This window comes from Equus asinus, chromosome 30 (assembly GCF_041296235.1).
Source record: "Equus asinus isolate D_3611 breed Donkey chromosome 30, EquAss-T2T_v2, whole genome shotgun sequence".
NCBI classification, from domain to species: Eukaryota; Metazoa; Chordata; class Mammalia; order Perissodactyla; family Equidae; genus Equus; species Equus asinus.
In genome coordinates, this window is record NC_091819.1 from 27,030,440 (window position 1) to 27,050,964 (window position 20,525).

At 42.0% G+C, this 20,525-nt stretch overlaps 1 protein-coding gene across 1 annotated transcript in view; it reads left to right on the top strand.

Annotated features, from left to right (window-relative positions):
- Positions 1-5,411: 5,411 nt before the first annotated feature.
- WDR64 (WD repeat domain 64) overlaps positions 5,412-20,525 on the top strand; it is a 115,825-nt gene continuing 100,711 nt past the window's right edge. Inside the window, exons 1-4 of the mRNA XM_014858920.3 lie at positions 5,412-6,595; positions 9,551-9,681; positions 16,122-16,224; positions 18,492-18,595. Coding sequence (XP_014714406.1) covers positions 6,451-6,595; positions 9,551-9,681; positions 16,122-16,224; positions 18,492-18,595 — 483 coding nt within the window. The 5' untranslated portion in view covers positions 5,412-6,450. The remainder of the gene's footprint in view (positions 6,596-9,550; positions 9,682-16,121; positions 16,225-18,491; positions 18,596-20,525) is intronic.

Below are 20,525 nucleotides of genomic sequence, written 5' to 3' on the forward strand. Positions count from 1 at the left end.
TAAGTGAAATAAGCCAGACACAAAAGGACAAATATTATATGATCCCAGTTATAGGAGGGACCTAGAATAAGCAAACTCATGGAGATAGAAAGTAGAATAGTCCTTACCAGGAGCTGGGGGGAGGGAAGAATGGGGAGTTTGTGGTTAATGGGTACAGAGCTTCAGCTGGGGTGATGCAAAAGTTCTGGAGATGGATAGTGGCGATGGGCGCACAGCACTGTGAATGTGCTTAATGTCACTGAATTGTACACTTAAAATGGTTAAGATGGTAAATTTTATGTTATATATATTTTATCACAGTAAAAAAGCATATGCAAATTGTGCCTGTGTCTCAATCTCTCAGAGTAGAAGTCAACAGATGTGGCCAGTTTATTGAGCAAGCTGGACTCAGTATGGTGCAAGCAAAACGTAACTACAGTCTCTCCCCTACTCATTTCAAATGTCTCCTTTCCACCTGTTCTTTACTGTCCCTCGATGATGTTTTCTTGGGTCCCAAATCCTGTCTGGTCACTTTTGATTAATATAAGCTCCAGAAGATTGTAATATTGAAATGCTAAAACTCATGGAAAACTCACTTGTCTACCCTCCAAAATAGAGCCTACTTCAGGCCTGGAGAACTTCCATGGGGGAGATGTGGAGGCGGCAACAAGTTTAGCTTCTCCCATTTCCTTGATCCCCTACCTTTATATGCTGCTCTGGGATTTTGAGGAAAAATCTTCCTTGATTGGTAAAGTTGTCATCTGGTGTTGGTGCTCTCTGATTGCAGCAGATTTTAAATGCTGTGTTTTTCTGCTGAAGGGTGATTTGTTGCTTCTCTAGAGGACCTGAGGTCACTGGAGATCTTTCTCCCACAGCTCGCTTGACAGGGCAGTGCCTCTGTCCACTGGCTGCTTAGGTCGCCCTGACAGACCCTGGTAGGGCCCTCTAGACCTACACATGGTCTTCTCCAGCAGGGTCCCTCCCAAGATGACCTGGTTTGGCTCCTCTGCTCAGACTCTGGCCTCTGGCCCTCTGCAAATACGTATGCATCCTTGCCCCACCAAATTCTGGGTATGGCCTGCTGTGGAGAACTGGCCAGCACCGTCTCGCCCCTTCAGTCCCCACAGAGTGGAAACAAGTGGGGAAAAGTCATGACCCCTTGACTACTCTGAAAATTCTTTGTAAGGAGGTGCTCACTAAGTGTCCCCTCAACATCCTAATGAACCTGCCTTCTCCCAAGTAGTTTGAAGGTGAGAACAGGAAGAACTGGTTTCCCAGTGCCGCCACACATCCTCCTGCCTGGGCTGTGCAGCACTGCCCTTTAACATGGGGAGAGTGTTCAGGTCAGTCACATTGTGGAGCCTCACCCAAGACAGAAGGAAGTCCATTTCAATATCTTCCTACACTGGAGCATTAAAACATCACAATCCTATAATCAACAAGGTCCTTGTAAAGTATAAGGAGAATGGAGACAGGTTGTATCTGCCATCCTTGCTTGGCAGCACTGACAACCACCAGCCTCCTGTGCCTTGCATTAGCAGCTGAGAGGGAACTTCAGCCCTTAGTCTCGTCCAAGGGCTCGAACGCATGCTTCCTTGGCCTCTCTAACCTTGGTCCCTGGTGAGAAGCAGAAGAGCCATTTATATATCTGCATCTTTTCCTGCTTTAGGAAATGTAATTTAGTGAATATAATTGAACCTTTTAAAAAAGAATCTGGAATGCCTTCAGGTTCTGAATGTCGATTCTCCTTGTGCCTACAGCTCTTCAGATGTGGGAGATGCAGGAATCAGCTTAATGTACAACTTGTGTACCTGTCCACATTCCTCTCCCCCAAAATACATCCATTGGTTTAAAAATGAAATCTCATTTATAACCTTGCTCTCAAAAGTAGAGTTTGGGTAACCAAGCAGTCAGGGAAGAATAAACATTTAATTTCTTGGAGGAACTGGTTAGTGAAGTTATGATTAGTATATGTGTGTGTGTATATATATATATGTATGTATATATATATATATATAATAGCCCCATCAATATCCACTATAGTGAAATTTTGATATACTGGGGACAAAGAGAGCACTTATACGCTTCTTGAGGGGGGAAAAATGAAAAGTTATGTACAAAGGATCAGGAATCAGAATAGCTTACAATCAGCAACTTTTTGAAGCTGATCAAAATAGACTTCTTATAACAGCAACACTAGAAGCAAAAAGACAGTGGAATAATCCCTTCAAAATGTTGAAAGAAAGCAATTTCTGACCTAGAATTCTATACTCAACCAAATATCAATCAAATGACAGAGAAGATTAAGGATATTTTCAGACATGCAAGGTATCAAAAATTTATCTTCCAGGTACTATTTCCAGATACGTGCCACCAAAATGACGGAATAAACTATGGAAAAGAAAGACATAGGATAGAGGAGAGAGGATGAGGGAATTCCCAAAATGATGGCAAAGGGAGATAGCAGCCTGACAGCTATGCCCTGGTATACATAAGGCTTTGGGGCAGGCTGCAGGCATGTGACTCGAGACAGACATGTGAGGAATGTTATCAAGATGCTTCTGCTCTTGCATCATCTTCTTATCCTGAAAATGCCTGGGTGAGCAGGGCCCAGATTCTTAGCAGCAGCCGGTTGGCCTGCATCATGCCCTTCGGACACCTGCCCTTCTCTCTGTGCTCTGCCACATGCGCCAGCTGAGAACCGTCATTTCACCCGAGAGGAGATCTCCATTGACGTATCCTGAGAACGAGAGCTGGCCATGTGAACTCAGAAGCAGAAAATGCAGAGCAACCTATTGCTCCTTACAGGATTTCTACCCGATGGCAGGTGCCTGGGCCCTGTCACAGACCCACCGAGGACCTATCTTGGTCCTAATTATAGGCCCGTATCTATGAGCCTTGTGTTGTGGCCCTGGCCACTGACTTCCACACTTGGCCTCTGATAAGACTCATAGATGCTGAAGATAAACTAACTCAAGGAAACCATTCCACCTGTCTCTTTTCCCACAGCCTTTCTCTAATAGTGAAGTATCACTCTAATAGTGAAATATTATTTCTTTCCTTACATAGCTGGAATTGTGTTTGCTTCTGAATTTTTATATCAATCACTTTTCACAATCACTTATATATAAAAAGTAATTACTAAAATAAAATATTTGGTGAGAAAAATAGATGGAAAGGAAAAAAGAAAAATTGCACTTATGAAGGATATTAGACACATGGGGACTTTTATGAAATAATACATTCCTATTTAAACAATGTGCATAGTTCTATTGAAACTGCATAAAATTATCAAAGTATATGGCCTGGGCCTAGAAGAAAATCAACAGTTTTGTAAGAGTGATGGGAGCATGAGTGATTTCTTTTAATGTTCTTTAAATTGGTAGTTCTATCATTTTTGCAATTGCGCAAATACAAGTACAAATGTATCCTGTAGCTCGACAAATGGCCGTCATAGCTGTGAATTGCTCCAGCACACACTTCTAAGATGTTCACAGAAGGTGCTGCTGTTAATATGTGTTTATACTAACTGTCTCCACATTCCCCTCCCCCTCCTGCCATTCCACTGAGAGAGCTCCTCTCAAGGTCACCATAGTCCACCTTCCAATGGTTAACCCTCGCTCCTCACCTTGCGTAGCCTATCAGCAGTATTTGGCACAGTTTACTGTTCCTTTGTATTTTAATGCTTACCTGTAAATGTTTCCGTATGTAACTCTAAAATGTAACATCACATAAATAACAGTATAACATAAAATATAATGATCCTATCTAAAATATTGAACAGTAATTTCTCAATATCTTCAAATATCTAGTCAGTGTTCCAATTTCCAATTATCTCATAAATGTTGTAATTATTTTTCAGTTTGGTTGTTGAGTCAGGATCTAAACAGAGTACACACTCTATGATTGGTTGGTGTGTCTGTAAAGTTCCTTTTAATTATTGGTCTCCCCTCCTTCTTTTTTCTGTCTATGCAATTTCTTTATTGAATAAACTGGATTTATTTCTTTCTTGAATAAAATGGATTGTCCCTCCAAAGCCTCCTTCCTTTTCAAAACACTTTCTTCTCTTGGCTTCTGAGATACTCCTTTCTCTTGGCTCTCCTCCTACCTCACTGGCCACTCCTAGACAGAGACTAATCTCTGTCACTGGTTCTTCCTGATCACTCTGAGCTCTGAGCCTGGCATGCTCAGGGTTTGGTCCTCAGCTTTCTTTCTTCTCCGTCTATGTTGATCTCAGATGATCTCGTCCAGTCCAATGGCTTTAAATACCACCTAAAGCTGATGAGTCTCAAGCTCTCCCCCAAATCCTGGACTCTCACATCTGGTTATTCGACACCCACAATTCTTTATCTAATAGACATCTTTGCATGTCCCATATTGAACTCTTAATTCTCCTTCCAAAATCTGTTCCTCCCACCGACTTCTTCCCAAGAAGTAAATAACAACTCTATCCTTTCAGCTTCTCGGGGCCAGAATCCCAGGAGATATCCTCAATCCTTGTTTTGCTCTCACACTCCATCTAATCCATTAGCAAATCCTGTCACATCTACCTTCCCCAATCTGACCACTTAGCCCTACCTTCATCACTAGTATCATAATCTAGGCCACTCTCATCTCTTATGTGGATTATTGAAATTGCCCCCCAGTTAGTTTCCCTGCTTCTAACCTTTCTTTCTTTCGGTTTATCTCCATAAAGCAGTTGGAGGAAACTCTTTCAAATGTAAGTCAGAACATATCACTATTCTACTCACTTCCCATCTCACTCAGGGGAAAAGCTGAAGTCCTTAGAACAGCCTATAAGGTCCTACAGGATCTGGTCCCACCCCCCCCCCCCCATGCTCTGACCTTATCTTCCTACCTCTCTTTCCCCATCCCGCATCACCTCAGGCACGTGGCCTTTTTGTTCTTTCTCAGATATGTCAAGCACACTTTGATCTCAGGACTTCACGTCTGCTCTTCCCTGGAACACCCTTCCTCCTTTTATCCACGTGGCTTGCTACCTCACTTCCCTCTGCTCTGTGCCCACATGTCTTCCGATTAATGAGAACTTCTCTGAGCTCCCTAATCCCTTTACTTTGATTTATCCCTAGCACACACCTTTTCCCTTTTTCTTCACAGCACTTACCACCTTCTGATCTGTTATCTGCTTGTTTGTCTTCCTCCTTAGATTGAAAGCTCAAGAAGCTGTTTTGTTCATTGCCGTATCCTCAGTGCCTGAACTAGCAGCTGGTGGGAAGCAGACGCTCAATAAACATTTGATGAATGAATGGATGGATGACTATAAGAATGTGCGCATTAGAATTGTGAAAGGTGGTCTTTCAGATGTCGCTACTCAGTACCTTGAAAGTTTAAAGGGAAAAGAAAAGGAGTTAGTTAGGAGATTTTTTTCTGGTATGAAAACCTTACTTTGCTCTCCTCATAGTCATCAGCGGTGGACACCAAGGAGACAGGACCGGTTCTGGAGGTGCCCAGCAATGCCATCTGCTTCTCCTCTGAATGCAAGCGTTTGCAGATGTCTTTAAAGATGGACCTCATCTGACTCACCTAAACCATCGGCAGTTAACGAATTGTTGATAAAACACGAGACAATCTCTCCTTCCCATAAAGAGCTGAATATTGGAAAATGTGATTCAATAGCAGTTGGGCTAAATGGGTTTGGAGCACTGGAGATTGCAATGAAGGGAAAGGAGGTGTGCAGACAAACCTCTTCTCGTTCAACTCATAACACGTGGAAGAACTGCCCTCTCAATCAGGAACTACCCCTTTCCCATCCCTGGCTCATTTTATTATTTTAATTGAAGGACAACGCATAAAGGAAGAGGCATTTTTATTCTCTATGACCTCTAAAAATATCTTCATCTGTGGTAGAAGGGACAGATGCTGAAATACCTTTTCATCTTTAGAAGTGCACGTTTCCATATGCAGTACAGCTGCGAGAACGAATGTGAATTTTACTCTCCCCCGCATCCTGAGGAAGGCAAAAGGTTGAGGCGAGAGGAGATGGAGGAGGGAGAAAGTTATGCCCAGTTTTCTCATTTGGTCTTTACCCATTCTTTTTCCCTCTCTGGCAGTGTACACACACCCACACCCACCCACATACCTCCTACACACACACACAATTTGTAGGGAAAGAGATCTCAGTCCCCTCCTCATGAAGGAAGGAAGATGTTACAGAGATATTATGATGCAATGGGGACCATGTGAAGGACACTGCTAACATTATGAGGTCAGGATTTTTACTGAAATGTTTGCCCACATGCAATACTCTAGACATAAGTCAGCGTTCCTCCCTGCTACCATCCTAGTGGCAACTCCTACTCCTGTCTGCAATATGGGATTTTAACTCAACAGCATGAGACCCAGGGCTAAAACTGAGACAGCAAGGAGGCACCGTAACAACTAGAAGGTTTTCCAAGTTGGCAAATTTGTGCTATCATTTCTGTACAGAAATAAAAGATTCCCTCTGTCCCTATGGATAGCAGGGAGGAAAAGCATTTGAACATCGCACTTCAGATTAGCAGTTTCAGGGCAGCCTTGAAGGAGTTTGAAAAATTGGCTGAACGTGTAGCGGCCCAAAAAAGAGATGAAAGAGCAGGCTTGTTTATCCAAAAGGAAGGTAAGTTCAGTGATTACAGGGAAGTCCAGCTGGGTCTGATGGTTGGAACTGGGAAATGTTTTAAGCCATGAGAGAAGCAGCAGAGCTTAATAGCAGAGATGCTGAATGAGGGCCTGAGTCCTCCATCTCACTCTGTCTTTACTCAGCCAAGTGGACTTGGAGAAGCTTCTTTCACTTTGCTGAACCACAGTTGTCTCAAATGTAAAATTAGAGGGTTGGATTAAATGATATCTAAGGGTTCTTCTGTGGGATATACCATGGGATGGCCCCCTGGTTGACCTGGGACTCTCAGTAGTGCATAGTGACCATTAACAAGCCATGTGAGCCAACTGCCATCTCTTAAGGGTATCATGAGACCATAAAGACTTTCATAAGCAGAGCAATATATGTATATATACACGTGTACTATACTAAAGTGTAATATACTATAAAATATATATCTCGATATATCTATAAAATATATATATTCTCTGTCTCTGTCTCTCTGTGTATTTACATATTTGATAAAAACTAAGTACTGCTAGATAAGTTACCTTCTACAACAGAAGGACTGGCCTAAAAGACTGAGAAGGGGAAAATGCGATCTTAACTTTCAACAGACTGCTAATACTGGCATGCATTCATATTCATTCACAAATTCTGGAAAATAGGGTCTACTTGTCACCATAGGCAAGAAGCTAAGCACTAAAGAGAATGTTTCTAATGGACAGTTGTCTACCTCAAAAATGATATTAAGTACACTGCAGGAATTCATCTCTGCATTATTGCTCTGAAATCTTCTTGTCAATGACCTGATAGAATTAAATCATCCCGGGAAGGAGAGTCTTATCATCCTCACCCAGCAGCATTTAGAATGAGACACATGTCCTATACTGGTTGGTGTGAATTTAAAACACATAAGCTATTTGGAGATCTCAGAGAAGTTTCAAGCTTAATGTGACCAATATGGAATACTTGATTTTCCCCAAGAATCGTGGCCCTTCCTCATTTGCCCTTGTTTTGGTAGATAGTACCAACATCTGCTGAGTTTGAAGACCAGAAACCTGAGTGTCATTCTAGAACAAGGTTTCTCAACTTTGGCACTACTGACATTTGGGGCTGAATAATTCTTTGTTCTGTATATGTGTGTGTGTGTGTGTGTGTGGAGGGCTATTCTGTGCATTATAGGATGTTCAGCAGCATCTCTGGCCTCTACCCACCAGAAGCTAGTAGCACTGCCTCCCCTAGTTATAACAATCATAAATGTCTGCAGACATTGCCAAGTCTCTGTGGGGAAGGGAGGGCAAAATCTCCCCTGGATGAGAACCACTGCTCTAGAGTCCTGCCTGTCCTTCACTCACCACTTCTGCCCCAACCACTTCCAATCCGTTAGCGAGTCTTTACAATTCTACTTCCAACCATATCTCACCATCTCAAGTGCTCTGTCTTGGCTGCCATATCACTTGTCATCCAACTGAGGACACTCAAGAGTGAAACGGGTTGTTATTAATAACTAAGCTGAGAAAATAGGCATAAATGAGACTTTCCTTGGCAGCCCAGGATGCACGACCACCCTCTGTATCACCCTGGCCCAAGCCTCCAGCATCTGAAACCTGGACTAAGGCACTAGACCCTCACTGATATATAGTTTTCTCTCTTAAATCTCCTCACAGCAGCCAGTGTGCTTTCAAAAAATTTTTTTAAGTCAACTCTTGTCATTTTCCTGCATAAAAGCCTCCAGCGATGGTTTAGCATCATGCTTAGAATACAAATTTCTGACTTTAGCTCAGCCTCCTTCACCTCTGATCTCACCTCACTGCATTCTCCCAGTCCTCTCTACACTCCATACTCACGGACCTTCCAGAACATGCCATACTGTTTCCCCCCTCAGCGTCTTTTGGTGTGTCAGCCTCTGCCTAAAACACTCTTGTCTAGCTTTACACATGGCTGACTCCTTTTTGCTTATCAGGTCTCAACTTAATATTTTTACCCAGGTCCTTAGATAGAACTTCCCAGAGGTCCACCTCCACCCACCACCACCAGATGGTTCTGTCACGCCTCCCTATTGGTTTTCTTCCCAACACTTACCTCACTCTAGATTTAATGCTTTTTCTTTGTTACTAAGGTACGACATACATACAGTAAAGCCCATAAAGTGCACTAATCTTAAGTATATAGCTTGATAAATTTTGACTTTAGTAAACATACCTGTAGCTCCCAACCAGATCAAGACAACATTTAGTGTCCCAGAAAGAACCCCCATGCCCTTCTCACCTAGTATGTCTCTAGGAACTAGTCTTGCATGTCACAATCTGTAAATATTTCCTTTGTTTGCTCACTTGTTGATTTTCTGTTTTTCCCACTATAATGTAAATTCCCTGAAGGACGGATGTTGTCTATCTAGTTTTCCATTCTAAGTCCGGTGTCTAGCTACATTCTGAGACATAACAGATGCTCAATACATTTTTGTGTCTAGTTCCTTCTTGCCCTTGGTCATACTCCAGTGAATCACCAAATTTGGCAAAATTAATATTCAAGCAATCGTGTGTTTTTGCGTGTGTGTGTGTGTGTTTACATAACGTCAAAGAACCAATCGAGAATTGCTCTTTGTCACTTCTAAACTTCCACTCAAGGTGGACTCTGGCAGATATCCCTGATCAATAAAACTTTTCACAATAGGAAAGAGGTAATTCATTTTCTTATCTTTGTGTTCCTGAACAAAACTCCTAAAATAGTGGAAACAAAAGCTATGGAGGAGGTACTAAACACCAAAGTAAAATACTTTCTTTTGACTAAGTAATATTTAAGCCAAGGACCTAGTTATGTTTCCAGTGAAAAGATCTTTAAAATGCAAAAGAATCTGGTTTTTATAGGTTGAAACCATACAATAGACTAGCAAATAGAAAAAACAGCTGAAAAAGACAATGTAGTTCTTGGAATTTTATGACAACGTTCTTGTACTTTGTTACAATGCAGATGCAATTGATTATGACAAGTTTTATGCGACAGTACAGGAACTCTTCGGTCCAGAAGTGAAGAATCAAGATGCGAAATGCTTTTACAGGAAACTCTGCAACAACCTCGATGCCTCTATAGACTGGTGTGAGGTAGTCACTTTTCATGTTTATAATATGAAATCCATGCATTATTTTTCTTTATTTAGAATAAATAATTAAAGTGTTACGCCTACAGAGGTTAGACCCACAATATGGTGGCATGTTTAAATGCCTACACCCAGGAAGACATGGCCGCTGCCCGTAGAATAAACCAAACGGATGTTTAGCTGTATTATTAATGAGTAACTTCTAAATTCTTTTAGACCAAGCCGCCAATTGGAAGAACTACACATGCCATTAACAACAACTAAGATATTAATGGCCTTCATTATATTCTCCATGAATTATTCCTTTTCAACAGTGTCAATATACACAAATTTCAGTGTATCCAAATTCTTAACAAAAGAGAAGAAAAAGGCTACAGCTGACTACCTCTTACATTTCCTGAGTCATTTTATGAATAGCACAGTACTGACTCCTTAGATATCATTCTGATGTTCTTGGAAGAACACATAGGAGTGTGTTTGTTTGTTCAGTGATCTGTGGACGACGGTAAAGGAGAGAGAAGGCCTTTTATCCTTCTTTAAACTCACAGAAGACCACACTCTAGATTTGTCAATAAACCAGATTGTTCCTATGCTAAAAGGACTTGAGGTAGCTTACAACTTAAAAAATTGCACACCTGCATGCAGGGTAATTAAAATGACTTAAAAGTTATCTGTTCCAAGGTGGGTTAAAATATAAGTTGCATACAGGTTTTTATTTTCTTTTACCAGCTTTTCATTTTCTCCAAATGTTCTGCCCTGAATGTGTGTTCCTTATGTAACCAGAAAAAAACAAAATGAATCACAAAGTATGGAGCAAGTCCTTTAAATAAGATAGTTCAAAGAAAATTAGTATACTAATGCATCATTAATAGTCATAAAATACTCCAAGCATGTCATGCATATAATTACTAGACTGAAATTTAAACTGTTGAAAAAGAAATTTGAGATCCTTGAGGTTACAGCCTACCCTAGGGAAGGAGATATTTTCTTTAAAAACGTTATTTGATTGAAACATTTCCTTTTGAAATGTAAAACTTTGTCTCTTCTGAAGGAGTTTATCTGGTATATTATCTCTTAAATTATTCCTCAAGAAATTTTAGTAATTTGATGTTTTTAGTATCCTTTTGAAATTATTTACGGCAAGCATTGTAATATTGTGTTATTACGAGTAAAAACAGCAAAATTTCTCTTTCCATAAGAGCAGATGTTCTACATGATGGCACCTACCTCCGTGTAGAGTGACTCTAAAGTACATAACATGACTGATGGCTGATGTGTGGATGACTGATGGCTGACTGATACACTTATGTGCACGGCTGACGCGCTGTCTGGGCAGGCAGCAAAGATGTCTGGTGGACAATTTGAACTAACAAAGAGGATACCTGAGCTCTGTTTCCTGTATTGACCCTTGAAAAATTGAGAATTATATTTACTCAGATGTTGACATTGATTGAATTCCTACCTGGCACTTGGGGCAATCCACATACTTCCTAACCTTCCTAATTACTTAGTAATCTAACCATCCACTTCCTCATTTAATCCTCAGACCAAGGCATAGGGCTGGGGTTATTATTGATTATCCTTGTCTTGCAGATGAAACTAAGGAACTTGCCTGAGGTCCTATGAGTATTAGGCAGTAGAATGGGGATTTGGATCCATGCCCAAGTCTAAAGCACCCAATATTGCCTCGCATAGGACACTCCAGGATTTCTTCCCACATCTCTTCTCAGACACTTAACAAATACGCTGTCATTACCTCCATAAAACTTACACCAAAATTACAAATCAAGTTAAATGACTGTAAACTGCTTTTTGAATATGGGTATCATAGACACATAGGACATTATTTCAAATTCATATAGGACAACACACATGGTGGGGAGTTCTCCACCCCTAAGAAACAGTGGAATTGATTAGCACAGAAATGATCATCAGCCCCATACCATTTCACATTATTACCTGAAAACTACTTTTTCACACTATCATCTGAGGTTAAATTGGCTGCTAATATTCATCAGTTTTTGGTTGTATTTTGCACGAATAGTTGAAATTGTACTGAATTGCACTTATAAAATGAGGATGTGATAGGATTCTAAAGGTGTCCCCACTCCCGAGATCCCTGTGCCCTGGTTATTCAGTCAAGCACTAATGTAGGTCGTGCTGTGAAGGGACTTTGCAGATGCAATTGAGGTTACTAATCAACTGACCTTGAAATAAGGAGATTATCCCGGATTACCTGCACCCAGTGTATCACACGAGACCTTAAAAACAGAAAAGGAAGGCAGAAGAGAGATTCCAAGCATGAGGGGGGTTTGAAGCACCATTGCTGGTGCTGAGATGTACGGGCCCATGGACTAGGGCTGCAGAGAGGCCTCTGGAAGCTAAGGGCAGCCTCAGTGACAATCAGAAGGAAACGGGGGCCTCAGGCCAACAACCTGAATGACTTGGAAGAAGATTCTTCCTCAAGTCTTCAGCAAAAACCATGTCTCTACTGACATTTTGATTTCAGCCCAATGAGACCCATTTTGGACTTCTAGCCTATGGGACTGTGAGCTAATAAATGGGTGTTAAGTCACTATGTTGTGATAATTTGTTTCAGTCACAATAGAAAACTAATACAGAGGGTATGGTGTCAAAGTTCAAAAAGTATGTGTCGGGCCGTCCCGGTGGCGCAGTGGTTAAGTTCGCAGGTTCCGCTACTTGGCGGCCCGGGGTTCGCCGGTTTGGATCCCAGGTGCGGACATGGCACCGCTTGGCACGCCATGCTGTGGTAGGCGTCCCACGTATAAAGCAGAGGAAGATGGGCACGATGTTAGCTCAGGCCAGGCTTCCTCAGCAAAAAGAGGAGGACTGGCAGTAGTTAGCTCAGGGCTAATCTTCCTCAAAAAAAAAAAAAAAGTATGTGTCTGCTGTTACAACCAACAAAAGCCAAAATGTGCCCATAAGAGGAATTCAAATTCAACAGCAATGGAAGGAGGTGCAACACTTAGAGGAGGAAACTGGAGAAGAGAGAGGCAAGAAAAGGACTAAGGATTGTTAGCTACAATCGACTTTGGAAGGACTAAGAATTATCATCTATAATCGACTTTGGAAGGTTTGCTGTATTTTTGTTTGTAAGATGGGAGAGATTTGGACACGCTGACAGGAAAGGTCAGTAGAAAGGGAGAGGTAGAGAGAAGACATGAGGGAAAAAGGAGACCAGCTCGGAGGAGACAAAAGGAGACCGGACGCAGAGAACGGTGGAGGGATTGGTGTTGGAAAGGAGAAACGTGTCTTCCTTTGAAAGGGAAGGGTGGGAGGATGACTCCAAAACCCGGTTGGTTGAAAACAGGGTGGCAAGAAGAGCTGAGGAAGCTCTTGTCTGGTGGCTTCTACTATCATCTGAAGTAGGAGGTGAAGTCAGCTGCTGAGAGTGACAAGGACGTTTGATATGAGTGGAGAAGGTTTGACATTGTTCTGTGGATAATGGACAAGATCATCTAGGGAGGCATGGGACAATGGCCGGGTGACAATGAAGCCCCAGGAGGCTGGAGCTAATGAAGATTGGTGGCCCCATCGAGGGGCTGGGAGATTTTCTCTGTGGCTCATCAGCCACAGCAGCATGGGTGCAAGGAGCACAGGCAGTTGTATTTGCCCAGCAGGGGGGTTTCTTGCCAGGCTAATGCAGTGATGTAAGGGGATGGCGGTATGGAAATGTGTGACTGAGGTGACAGACCACGGATTCCAATCTGGGTAAGAAAAGAGGCGAGGGCCGCCGGGATCTGAGGGGTTGGGAGGTGTAAGGGGCTGAATTCCCCTCTCAGTTCTGATTGCCTGGGGAAGTTATGTAAGTCCTTCCCACTGCGGTTCCACACACCACCTGCGTATCACAGTGCCCACCTGACGAGTCTTTTCTATGAGAAGAACCAGTTCCATCCCCAAGTGGACTGATAGTTTTAAGTACTATCCCCAAAGAGAGCCTAATTTTCTCGTTAGCGGTTGTGGTCTTGATATAATTTATGATATTTTTCCTCGCTTCCAGGTGGCCTTCTTAATCTAGCATTTCTAATGATAATCATAGCTAATATTTGTTTTAAACAATTACTATCTGCCAGACACAGTACAAAATGCTTCACATACATTATCTCACTTAAAACATCATTTTACAAACTCAGAAGTTCGTCCTTTTATTCTCTGTTGAGGAAATTGAGACTTCGGGAGGTGAAGGTATTTGTCCAAGTTCTGAATGCTAATTAGTTGTACAGCCTGCACTCCAACGCTTGACCGTCTGATTCCATATTGTGGATTGAAATGCTACAGGGCTAAGGTGCACATTGATATATGATCGCTAACTGGGTAATGCACCAGTGAGTGATGGTGAGGAGATAGCAGTGACGGAAGGTTCCTGTCCACTTCAACTCAGATCTATTGAAAGCACTCCTCTTTCTCTTTTTTATTATTTATTTGTTTTTTGAGGAAGATTGGCCCTGAGCTAACATCCACTGCCAATCCTCCTCTTTTTGCTGAGGAGGATTGGCTCCGAGCTAACATCCGTGCCCATCTTCCTCTACTTTATGTGTGGGACGCCTACCACAGCATGGCATGATAAGCAGTGCATAGGTCTACACCAGGGATCAGAACTGGCAAACCCCGGGCTGCTGAAGCAGAGCGCACAAACTTAACCACTAAGCCACTGGACCAGCCCCCCACTTTCTCTTTTATCAGTCCTTCAGAGGGAATTTGAGGCTAAGTCCAGAGGGTTTGTGCTCATGAAAAACGAGCAGTGATTTCTAAAAAGATGAAAAATTACTTAAGCTTTCATTGAGTGCTGATTTTGCTGGGAGGAGGAAGGGAAAACAAGAGAGAATGTCTGATGATCTTGATCTTCCCGCAGAATGAAATCGAACTGTAGGAAATGATGGGGGCAGTCGTTGTGTGTTGGGAGGTTTGGATGAGGAGGAAGGTAAAGGAAGAGGTAGTAACATTTGAGGAACGACTCATGGAAGGACATACGTTAGCATATAATGCGAAGCCATCATGTAGCATCAAAATAAACAAATGTTATAAAACAACTGATATATAGTTGGGTTTGATTTATTTTCGATTGACTCATTTAGTCACTAGGTCCTTCAAACTTAAAGTGCAACCACTCACGGGGAGCCTGTTAGAAATGCAGACTCCCACGTGCCACCCCAGACCTATTGACTCAGAATCTGCACTTTCACAGGACGCCCAGTGTGTCTTCCGTCCACTAATGTTTCAGAAGCACCCCACCATTCATTCCATCCACTCCTTAACAGGCACCAACTAATCTCAAATTCACGCGAATAGCATCATTCATTTATAAGAATTTTATCTGCTTATTCATAAGACAATTGAAAAGCAGCTATCTTGTTTTTCAAATTCCTTGGAATTACACAATTTGGCAATTCACAGATAAAGAGCATTTTTCTTCTTTAGGATATTCTTTCATAGTAATTTATTTTCACGCAACACATAGAGAGTAAGATTTGGAACAGTTAAGTAGATAAACCACACAGTCTCTTCAATTCCAAAACTCCCCCTCAAAGCGATGAAAAGTCTTGCCCAGGAAGATTTGTGGAAAATGGGTAGGAATGATCATTTGAGAGTGGCCAAGCTCAACATCAAGGTTCTCAGCTGGGACCGTGTCTGATGACGGCTGATTTGATTTCCAGGTCAGTCCAGCTCCTAATAGATCCGTCAGTCTGAGCAAGGATACCAGCCTGGAAAGAAAAATTAGCGACTTCTCAAAAATCATGCACCCTCAGCATACGGTGTATTCAATACATTTAGCTACGTTCTCCTGCTATGGGGAACCCCCTGACATTTATAAATCAAGGTGTTAACCATTAACCCAAATTAGACTTTAAATTCAAGAAACATCAAATCTATTACTTTACTTCCATTTCTGAGATATTGTGCATGTTTGTTACCGAAGCTGAAGTGAGTTCGCTCACCTGTTGCGCAGCAAGCCAATCTCTGACACCGGGTGTGGTGGAAGAAAGTAGGAATTTTATTTTTGCACAGCGCTGAGCAAGGAGAGAGGGCAGCTAACGCTGAAATCCCAAACTCCCAGAAAAGCTAAAAGGAAGGGTTTTTATTTGGGGCTTTAGGTAGGGAAGGGGGAGCATATGGCCTTGCTGGTCGGAGCTTTCCCACCAGCCTGTCTTTGGCCTTGAGACTACTTGCAGACAGGAGGGAGCTCATGACCTTGCTGGTCAGCAGCTTTCTCACCAGCCCGTATCTCTTTGCGGGAGGAGATAGTCCAGGTGCTTGTCCTTGATGCTGTCTGTCTCCTGGAGGATAGTGGATTCTGGAGCCAGGAAGCCAGAGAGTAAGCAGGGAATGAGTGTTTTGGTTTTAACCCCATATATGCTGGGTTTAATGCAGAGAAACTGATATCAGGGTCGATACCATGTTCACATGTGTCGTTTGGGATTTTAGATTTTTGGATACTTCTCCTCTGAAGAAGATTCTCTTGCTTCCCAGATGGATGAAGAAAGTTTGGTTTTCCTTGTTTCTAGAAAACAGCGAATTACAATTTCAGGTGATATTTTCACTTTCCCTTCCAGATTAATATGGGTTTGAATATTTTCTCAAAAATAAATATTGGGAATATAACATTTCTGTAGAATCACTTTTTATTTTATTTCCTCACTTTATTACTGGGGGGCGGGGAGTGACACTTTCACACGCAGTATTAAGAAACTGTATCTGCAGGTGAGTTTGAGTACTTTCATTGCTCTCAGGACATTAAGTAGGGAACGTGAGGGGAAAAAATTCATATTTTCCTGAAGAGGTTCAGACCTCAAGTTAAAGCTCTCTGCAATGGCATCTCAGTGATGCACGCTCCAGTACCCGATGGAATCACATTTCTTTCAAAATATTCTTATAATTGAATTTTCACTGATTAGAACTCCTCCCCACGCTCTCATCCCCGATTATCTTATGGAGGTTTAGTCTTCCATGCCTAAAACTGTGAATTTGGGCCAGTCACGGGGTGTTATCTCAGTTTAGGAAGTCTCCAGTTCACATAGGTCATTTATTTTTAAATTTGAGCCTGGGATCCAGAAACGCCCATCGCTCTCCACTTCAGGTGTTCTCTCCTTCCCTCTCTCCAGGGAGGGAGAAGTTCAGGAAGAGAGAAAGCTCCTTCCTCTGCTCCTGTTCTCCAGCATTTCATCCTAAATTCAGAGATGAAGTGTGTAGTCTAGGTCGAATCCGCTGTTGCTTAAAAAAGAGCCTGAACTTTCTCCAGTCCTTTGTGAAGCAAGCCCACCTTTGCCTTCAACCCTTCCTTAGCCCAACCATAGGCTTCACCAGGCCCAGCCTCTGGTCATCAAAGTGAGAGCCAGGGGGTGGTCCCTGGAGCCAACCTGCTGAGCTGAGGAGGGGCCAGTGAGCCGCTGAAACCTGTTGTTGGCATCCTGAGGTAGAAATTGGAAAGCACGTTTCTAGATGGCAGTTGGGTTCTGTAATTCATTTGCTCACTCAACAAATATTTGCTAAAGTCTGCTACGTGGTCCAGGTAACTTTCTAAGTGCTGGGGACACAGTGGTAAACAAACAAACAGAGCTAGACAATAAGAAAATCAAACAAGCAAAATATGTTATATGTCAGAAGAGGTTGGTTTGGAGATGGGAGCGGGGTGTTGTGACTTTAAATAGACTGGTCAGGGAAGACCGGGCTGAGAAGGTGAGGAAAGATCTGAAGCTTCCAGGGGGAGTGGAGTGGGTGGGGAGAGTGCTAGAACAGGGGGTCAAAGAGGCAATGTGGGCGTGGGGCGAGGGCTAAAGGCTTCTGAGCTACAAGAGGACAGGCAAGATGTGAGTTACACTTGAAAGGTTTGTTCCGGCTTCTGTGCTGAAAATAGTCTGCAGTGGGGAAGGAGCAGAAGCAGAGAGAACGTGTGGTGGCTTGGAAGAGGATATGTGCTTAACCTGTATCAAATTATTTTTTATTATATTTTTTAATTATAGGGGTCCCTAAGGAGTGTTTTAGACGTTTTTTCTTATTTGTGCCCCTGCTCTCACTCCATGGAATTTTAATACCTCAGATGCACCGTGTATCTGTTTATGTACTATCTGTATGCCTGTGGTTTATACACACAACCCCCCAAGAACCAATTTGCACCCCCTTGGGGCCAATATTTTCTCTGTGGAGAATGCATGGTGTAGGGCGATAACACTAGAGTGTGAGATCCGTTCACTTGCTTTTCCTCTCTAAAAGTTGACGATTATAGACACTAAATCACCCCGGGAAGAGGTTAGATATACATGGCTTCGTCATTCAGTACATAGGCATGGAAACAGGAAAGTGCCTAGTGCTTTTTTCAAAATGCACAAAGTAAAAACCAAAGCTTTAATAACAGTACTCAGGTAGTTTTCTTCTTTTATACTAGAAAGCCTGAGATAGTATTAGGATTTTGTTCTGTGTAAACCATGATGGCGACGGTTCAAAGACAGGATTCCTAAGACATGAGCAAATCTCCAAATAGAAATGATTCCAAAAGATGTTTGGAAAACTCATTCTCTGAGAAATGTGCACGTGTGTGTGTACGCTTGTGTGTGTACATGTGGGGGAGTGGTGTGTATCTTACCTTTTCCCTGGGAATTTGTGCAGATTGGTATCTCCACGGATGATTGAAAAGCAACAGTTGCTGGGTTTTTACAATTTTCCTCTATTTTTTAAGGAAGTTGGGGCTTTCTAGCAAAATGCTTTCTTTTTCTTTTCTTTGTTTTAAAAACAAACCTAACAAATGAGTTTTAAGATCTTTACTGCTGGAAATTGAAATGAATATTACGCTGTTGACAGGCAGTAGAAGACGGGATGTGATTAAGTGCATCGTCAAGATTCCTCAGTTGGATTTAATAATAACAGCTTCTCAGAAAGGATTAATAACAGTCTTCAACAGCCAGGTAATTTGAAAGCTTGGATTCTTTCTTTCCTCCCTCCCTCCCTCCTTCCCTCCTTGCCTTCTTTCCTTCCTTCCTTTTGTTTTATCTGTGCATTATGTGTATGTATCAGGTGCAGCAGAAACCATAAACCATATTTCAGAGTTATTCCAAAAAATAAAGCCAAATATTATGAAAATGATAAGATTGCTGAGCCCTGGATCAATTTTTCAGATTTCGGTAACTGCATTTGGCAATATTCCTTGGGGTGTTATATTGAACCATGTGGCATCAGCGCAATTAAATGATGATCCTGGATAATTTATCAGAGAAAATCAGAAAAACTCACAAGTCAGGTGATTTGGTCATAATTCTACCAAGTAGTAAAAGGTTCCAACAAGAACCTTGGAGTAAAAAAAAAAAGGCTCAAATTCCAGCCCCTCTATTTTACTAGCTATGATGTTAAGTAGGGAAGCAATGAGCCAACGTATACCTTTTCATGTCTCTTTTATCCATCTGCAAAATGAGGGCACCAGGACCAGTCCTCTCTCCCTCAGAAGACTGTGGTGAAGATCAAAAGAGATGATGAATCCAGAAGCATCTCATGAACAATAAATGCCCATATATATGTAAGGCATTGCTATTATTAATGCCATTTCTTTCTAAATTTGTAAATTTTGGACTTCCATTTTCAAAATACGAGCGATTATAATGGAATGTACGATGATACAGTCTATGTCATATGTCACTGTGAAAATTAAAGGTGAAGGTTTGGTGTTAAGTATCAAAAAATAAATCCAATTATTAGCTTATTTCCAACCGGGGGCAAGCTTTATAAAGTAAAATATATTTGAAATAATCATCACGTGATCAAAATTTCAACAGTAATTTCCAGCCCTTCAGTGATCTCCATCACAGGCAGCCAGATGCCATCAGAGGAGATGGCTGCCAGCCATGGGGTGGTGCAATGGGAGAGTCCCAGTGCCAGTGTGAGCCCAGCCTCCCTGCCCAGCCGTGCAGGTCACTTATCTCCACGCCCTGGTTCCTCCTGATCCAGAACCAAAGAACTTCCCTCCCTGGGTAGTTGTTCTGTTTAAATGAGTAAATACAAATAAAGTGCTTAGCGTCGTTATAAGCACTCAGTAAATGTTGGCAATTATGATTATGAACAAATGATGTGTAAACAAAAATGGATTTGCCTCATTTATGTAGGAAAATCTTCCCTGGTCTCTTTTTTTCCTCCGTGCATTATTTCCCTTCTCATTTTTCACCTTTATTTCCTCAAAAATAGAACTAAGATTGTATCTAAAGAAAAATGTGAGGGGCTGGCCCCATGGCTGAGTGGTTAAGTTCACGCGCTCCGCTGCGGCGGCCCAGGATATCTCTGGTTCGGATCCTGGGCGTGGACATGGCACTGCTCATCAGACCATGCTGAGGCGACGTCCCACATGCCACAACTAGAAGGACCCACAACTACAATATACAACTAAGTCCTGGGGGATTTGGGGAGAAAAAGCAGAAAGAAAAAAAGAAAAGAAGATTGGCAACAGTTGTTAGCTCAGGTGCCAATCTTAAAAAAAAAAAGAAAAATGTGAGAAGGAAAATAATGATCTTCGTAATACAATAGTTCAGGATTATGTGAAACAAAATGAGGTGGCATTCTCATATTTCCGGAGAGGCATCACACACATATGCACACACGCTAGCCTATAGGTGCACGCATATATGCTCACAAACACACAGACACATCTCTTCCCTATAAGACAATGCAATGAGAGAGAAAAGATTGCTTAACAATTATTTTAAGATTTGATACACCAGGAATAAATGGTATTTTGAATGTTGCATGCCGTCCAAATAGGATGACACATTCTGTGAGAAAGTAATTTGGTAGAGTAGGTCACAGGAACCATTCATTAAAAGGTAGCCATTAATAATGCAAAATGTCTTATAA